General features: G+C 42.5%; 1 protein-coding gene across 2 annotated transcripts in view; it reads left to right on the forward strand.

The window, feature by feature from the left end:
- CDH20 (cadherin 20) overlaps positions 1 to 1,721 on the forward strand; it is a 117,835-nt gene extending 116,114 nt beyond the window's left edge. For both annotated transcript variants that reach the window (XM_085304354.1, XM_085304353.1), the window contains one exon: positions 69 to 1,721. In XM_085304354.1, coding sequence (XP_085160480.1) covers positions 69 to 568 — 500 coding nt within the window. In that variant the 3' untranslated portion in view covers positions 569 to 1,721. The remainder of the gene's footprint in view (positions 1 to 68) is intronic.
- Positions 1,722 to 7,372: the final 5,651 nt, after the last annotated feature.

A 7,372-nucleotide genomic window follows, 5' to 3' on the forward strand; every position in this document is an offset into this window, starting at 1 on the left:
TGCTCCACTAAGCAAAGAAAGATCTGCTTTCTCTGCAAATGATCTTGTATCTTGGTTGCCTCTCACAGTGCTGGTGCTCCTCATCCTCTCCATGAGACGGCACCGGAAGCAGCCATACGTCATCGATGAGGAGGAGAATATCCACGAGAACATCGTCAGGTATGATGACGAAGGTGGTGGGGAAGAGGACACCGAGGCCTTTGATATCGCTGCCATGTGGAATCCACGGGAGGCCCAGCTCGTGGTCAAAAACAGGCAGGACATGCTCCCTGAAATAGAGAGCCTCTCCAGATACGTGCCTCAGACATGCATGATGGACAACAATGTCCACAACTACGTGCTCGCCAAGCTATACGAAGCTGATATGGACCTCTGGGCTCCTCCTTTCGATTCCCTTCAGACGTACATGTTTGAAGGGAATGGCTCAGTGGCAGAGTCGCTCAGTTCCCTACAGTCRGTCACAACAGACTCAGACCAGAGCTATGACTACCTGACAGACTGGGGGCCRCGCTTTAAAAAGCTGGCTGAGATGTACGGTGCCACAGACAGCAGCGGGGCTCTGTGGTAACGAGCAAGGAATTACAGAGGGGTTTCTATGYGAAACAATGCCCAGTTAGGTCCATTCTCATCAAATGCTTCCATGGACATTGGTGAGGCCTCCTAAAATAGCAATACGGTGCTTGAATGAGAATGGGAAGAAGGGTGTGAAAGAAAGTCTCTGTGGAACAGCTTTACTCAGTTAAATTAAATCACATCTTGCAACAAGGAGAAACGAAAGGAAGAACTTTTTTCTGGTTTTTGCAGCAAAATTTGAAAGCTCCACTCCTGGAATATGACGACATTATTCTCTCTCTCTCTCTCTCTCTCTTTCCCTCTCTCTCTGTCTTTCTCTCTTTTATATATGGCAGCTTACTGAGTTCTATACATCTGTATACAAAGATCTGTAAACTCCAATTGTAATCTCCAACTCACTGATAAATTACCAGCACAAAAAAAGTGGTTCCCAACTAGTTACTTTTGCCCCATTAAAAAAAAAAAAAAAAAAAAAAAAAAAAAAACTGTTTGATAATAAAAGAGAGAAAACACAAAGCAGAAAATTGAAACTGGAATCGGAGAGGGCTCTTCATAAACTAAACCTCCTTTCTCTGTTGCTAACAGAGTCCTTTTTTACTCCTTTAGAAACAAGGCTGAGTTTTTTTTCCACCTGGCTGAGAGAGCTGGGGAAGAGGATTTGAATTTCTGCTCTACTTTAATGGTTGATCTGTCATTGACRTTAATACTAATCCATCTCCTATCGAGTTAGTGTAAATTTATTCTCCTTTCAGCTCTTTAAAATCATGACACTGCTAAACTGCTCAGAACAAAACCAGAGAATCTGCCTCTTTTGCACTGTAGATGTCTCTTCCATGTGCCAAATGTGAAGATTAGATTCTACCAATGAAAGCCAAATAAAATTAAAAAAAAGAAAAGAAAAGAAAGAAAGAAAAAGCTGTATTTGGTAACTACATGGGTTAGATGGGCTTTCCTAATCTGTGTGAGGTCAATCCAAGGGATGTTTACATACTGTAGATAACCTACTTGAACAAGTGCAGTATTATAGACCAATAAATGGATGTAAGAAAATTACATGTATAAGTTTTGTATATTTGTTAATTTTGGTAATAAATATGATGTACTGCATACAGTACAGTACCTTAGCACCTCTTTTAATAAAAGTTAAATGGAAGGGAAAGTCTGATGACAATTTATTGACTATTATGCATACAACAGTTAGTGTTTATCTATGGCTTTACTGCCACATGCCTTGTGACTCAGAAGAAATGGTTAATCGGCACTGTGTCAGGGAGACAAGCCTCAAGTGTGCAGGTTCAAGCAGATTTTCTGCTTCTTTAATCTGTATTCATTTGGACATTATCCTTAGCAGTGAATCAGCCCATGTACAGACCATCAGAATAGAGGTACTTCTCTCCATGTTGAACTCAAAAAAAAAAAAAAAAGTCTTGTTTAATCTTTTTGAAACGTTGCAGCTGGAATATTCAGAAGTTTGGAAATCAGTTACATAGTGCTGACAGAATCTCATGTCTTCAAAAACACAATAGCGTATAACCTACAATATCCATTTGTGGTCAATTTTACACTGCAACGTTTTGAGTCTTGTCTCATTTGTATGTGTAAAACAGAGAGATGACAAAGAAATTACACTAACACAGGCTTCCTTGAAGACTGGGAAAAACTTCTGAAAGTGGACTGCAGTGACATTTGCAGGTTTGTTTCTAGCTGAAGACTCTCCATCCAAAATTGTCCCAAAAACACATGTGCAGACATAAGCACCCAGGTACCACATTTCTTCCACAGCCTGTTTTGTTCAGTTTCCATTACAGATATGCACACCCCTCTGCCTGTACTTTGCCTAATCTTAGACTGTACCAACTGAAGACAACAACCTTGTTTCTATAGTGACTCATGAAAAGCCTTGCAATCCTGCAGAGGCAGGTAGCCAGCAAAGAAAAGAGTTCTGGTGACTTCTCAAAAATTTGCTCATCTGCTGTGATGCAAATCCGAACTTTAGCAAGYGTGTATGCCATGGGTTCTGTTTATCATGTGAACTGGAGCTCTGCATCACTGGAGAAAGAGTACTGAAAAATATATGATGCAAAAGATGCTCAGGTATGTTACAGCAGTTTTGTATCAGTTTCTTTCCGTGGTAAATGGGGCAGAGCCACTTGCTGGGGGCAGACACAGCTCTGGTGTGAAGTGGGAGGACCGGGCTCCCAGCCTGCTTTCCCCACCCAACGACAAGCAGCGGTGCAGCTGCAGCGAGCAACAGTTTCTTCCCTCTGGTGCTGGAAGCCTCTGCAACTGGCCAGTGAACCTGGGCAAAGCAGGTCTGCTACATCTGTCATAGGTTCAGGGCCAGGGCTTTGGGCTGAAAATGCATGGGTTGCTAGGGATGCTCTGCTGAAGCAGGGGCTACTAGGCAAACTAAAGCCCCTCTACCCTTCCTCTCCCTACCCCTATCTCTAACTGCTTGCATGCAACTAATTTAACAATGCATGTCAGCATGTTTACATTGCAGAGAGATAATTCAGAATCTGGAGCAGCTTCAGATTCACCTACAGATTCAGGAATTCAGATACTTTAAAGGGATCTTTAAGTAAAAATCTTTAAAGGGATGTTGTTGTTCTTGTCTGCCTTTGCATATTGAGTAGTGGTAAATAAAGTTCCCAAGCAAGACTCTCCCTCATGGCTGTAATGCTTGGCCTCCTCTGCTCTTGCCTGAGAATTAGGACAGGCTCTTCTGTAGATGCTAAGTTTCCATGGGTTCAAAAAGTGACTAGAAAATTTTATGGAAGGAAAGTCCATCAGGAGCTATTAAACTCCTCAGGGTCTCAGGGTGTCTCTGAGCTGAGATTTCTGGAAGCTGGGAGAGTATTCAATAAAATATCACTATAAGCTTGCCTCAGTCCTTACATTCTTTTGTAAGCATCTGTTACTGGCCCCTGTATGGCTTCACATACTGATTTTGYGAGAAGTGTCAGGGAAGACCTGTTTCCACGCTGAGATAAGGATTTTGTTGCTCTAAATGGATACAGTGTATTCATTTTAATTGAGAAATTGACAGTGAAATGAGGTGGAGACATCTTTGGTCCCAGTTGTTACATACGTACATAGTCCCAGTGACGCACTTGGTCCTACTTGCATCCTTGCAGGGACAAGACATTCCTGATAAGGTAAAATATTCATTTGAGGGACTARCAGAATGCCTCCATATAGACATATGTTTATGAACACTGTTAATAGACTTATGCAATATCCTCYTCATCTTCTGACACCACGGGAATCGCAGAATATAATCCTTTCTTGACATGCAAGCTACAGTGCACATAGATATTTCTCTTCTGCAGAGCTAGAGTTAGATATTTGTAGACWGTCACTAACCCTCCTTTCAGTCACGTGTTACAGTAACGAGAGGTCTCTGGATAATTCTTCTTTTCCTGACACCGGAATGGCTTACGTCTCCCACTGAACAGCAGAGTGGAAGGAAAGCGAGTGGAAATGCAGTCCAGTATGCTTTCCTCTAGAGGATATTTACTGCATGTACTGGGGGGGGGGGGGTTGTCACAGAAACAGCTGCTCAAAGATCCACTTTTGCCCCACAGGAGTCCTCAGCAGTGGCYGATGCTGGAGAGGCTGGGGAATGTCTGAGACACAACCGGCTTCCYAGGCTGTGTGTCAAGTGCTAATGGCACTTCTGTAACATGCTTGGTCTCACACATAAAGAGCCTACGGGGACGCTGGGCTCTGAACCTGACTTCCTAAGCTGCACATCAGTTAGGCTATATCATTATTCCCTTGTTTTACCTAAACTTGTGAGCCCAGTCAATACCTCCGCTGCTTGATACTGCGACACTTGCCAGATGGTGTTTTGTAGACATTTGGCAGCCTGTTTTTTTTTCCTTCTACAAAGCAGGTGACATACTGCACTGTTTGCAGAGTGTGAAGTCTCTATGCATACAATCAACACGTGCATCTATTTGCCTACAAACAAATCTGAGGGACTCTCTGTATTTATTGGTGAGATATAGAAAGGATCCGTTTATGGACACATCAGAGATCARTGGGCCTGGCCTCTGAGCTGAGGGATTCGTCTACTTTGGGACTAGTCCTGCATGGCACCTGCACTCTACCTGTGCTCCGGTGTAAGGGCAGAAAAGTTAGAGGGCCAGGACAAAATCTTGTATCTCATAACCCGTATCCACAGCCCTCTGTTGCTTGAAGACAGGTCTGAGTAGATAAAAGCTTATATCACTCTCGGTTTAATTTTGTTCCTTTAGTCTTGGTGACACCTTTTTTTCCACACCAGGCAGTTTCCTGGGGAAGTTAAAAAAAAAAAAAAGGAGAGAGAGAGACTACTGTCCAGGAACAATCGCCTAGTCTCAGCTGTGATTGAAAACAAATCATTCAGGGGAAGAAATAACAGAAGGTGTAAGCCATTYGACTAATTCCAACCACCTAAAAGTTGAGCATATGGCCTAAGCAATCCATCTAAGCTCTGTCTAACCAGTAGAGCTAGACAAAGAATGATTCATTCTACCCATGTTGAACATCCTTACAATGCAATGGCCTGCCCTCTGAAGATGTTTTTCTCTCAGTAAATGGTGTGTCGTGTGGTGATTTATACCTGCAGTTCAGAGTGTGGCAGCAGGCACAGCATTTTTAAGCCCTCTTCTCTACATTTGGCTTTATAAGTGACCATGGGTGAACATTTCATCTGATGTTTTCCTTTTTTCCATCCTCCCACTCATCTCTGCCTTGACTATGTGGATTGCATGACTTTCCATCTCATATGCTGCACTGATCGCCACATCTAAGCACTGAGTAGAAAYTTTCTTTAAGCTATCTGTAAAGATCCCAGATGTTTTCCAAGAAAAATGCAGAACTCAAGTAGGCATACAAAGAGTTTGTTAAACCCATAAGGGAAAGATCCCAAAGGTCTGTCAGGCATATGCACCACATTGTATCTGTGGTGGCTGTTATTAAAAGAAAAGAGGCATTTAAGGGAGGTACAAGTAATGTCTGAAAGACTCCAGAAAACTACTGTCCTGGGCAAACTCAAAGCTGAGGAGATTCAGTTGCTTCTGGCTTCATACTGCCAAGACTTTGTTATTGAAGTGCTGTTAGACTTTATCACTTTGGTTTCTGCTAACTTAGCTACCAGTTAGACCAAATCCAGAAGAGATTGCTGCTCCCCAGGAGAGATGGTTGGATCAGTAATGAGCAAGGATGACATGTGAAGCACTCCATACTGTTGAAAGCTCCATGCTCCTGTCCATCAGGATGTGAGGTAGCTCGCTGCTTACTTCTCAAGAAATGCATTTATTCTACTTGCAGCTGGTGTAAGCAGGGAGCAGATCTGTCCAAGACATCCTAATTTATGCCTGATGAGAAYTGCAACATTCAGAAGAGGATGATATACCTTTCACTCTGTAGAGCTCAGTTTCCTTTAGGGCAATGCATATGCTATCAGAGTGCTCTGTCCAAGAGAGCCACTGCTACCAAACAGCTGTATCATCTAAGGGATTTATTCTCATGCACAGAGGTCAGGCATGAATTGCCTCTCATTTGGACTGTAATATGGTAATAATATAGACCAATGATTTCTCTATAAACACACAGAGGAAAATTAGCCAGGACAGCAATGAATCTGGGGTGGACTCTGAGCTATGGACCAAGGAAAGCAATAAGGACTGGAGAGTTTCCCTGCTAAAGAAAAGCTTTAGGGACAGATTCTCACTTTTGTTTCTCCTTTATCAGCCTTCTAAAGATCCCACCCTCGCTGAAATGCAAGAACATTGTACTTTTGGTTTCAGCAGTGGAAGGATCAGGCTGCCTGCATGCATTGGTTCTGAACACGAAAAGCAGTGYGATGCTCATACTTTCTCAAGAGACACTAAAGTAATATGGTGGAGGAGGTGGAAGAGAGACACTTCACAGTGACTTACTTTAAAAAATCTTGTAGGTTTTTTTTAAGAGCTAGTGCAGAAGTAAGTACATTGTCAGAATACCATTTGCAGACTTCCTTTGTCATTAGGCCCACCATTAAAAAATGGGCCTCTTGGGGAATATGAATTTTCAAAATAGCTTCTTAATAGCTACAGGCCAGTTCCATGATGACTGATCATATAATTTTTTCTGAAAGGTGCATGAGCTAAAACATTTCATAACAGAGGCAGAAGTTCTTGTCATGCCATATGAATAATAATAATAATAATAATAATAATAATAATAATGTCCATCTCTAGTGAGGTTCAGCCTTCGTTCCAGTTTTGTGATAAGGATGAGAGTTCCAGTATGTTACACACTGTAATTTGGGAACAACCAACTGGAGGAAGATCACTCTGTGTTCTGACTTACCTGTGTCTGCTTGGCAGGATGAAAGCCTGGAAATTATAAGCTGGTAGCTAGGATTTCAGTTTCCTGAGCTCAATGATGACTGTAAAATAAGAGATTTCACCTTTTCCACCAACTCCAGGAAAAAAAAACAACCTTGAAAATGTTATTCAGATGCACACTGTGCTACTTGGAGTATGCAGAGAGCCTGGAGCATGCGCACGGTGCAGTGATACCATCAAGGCTTAGTGCTYTGGGACTCCACTGGATTCAAATGAAGAGCCCTCTTAGGTGGTAAAGAGTGTTCCAGGAAAGAGAGATGAAGTCCTGTCTCCCTTGAAACCAGTAATGAAGATAACCTATGACCAYGGGAACGTGTCCTCTCTCTTGCTTCCAGTCTGCTGCCACTTTTACAGGCACAGCAAGATCTCTTTGCCTGTCTTACTCCCCCTTTACGATGGAAAGAGAATTCACGGACATG

Source organism: Rhea americana, unplaced genomic scaffold (genome assembly GCF_003343005.1).
Source record: "Rhea americana isolate MKP2758 unplaced genomic scaffold, rheAme1 scaffold_207, whole genome shotgun sequence".
NCBI lineage: Eukaryota > Metazoa > Chordata > Aves > Rheiformes > Rheidae > Rhea > Rhea americana.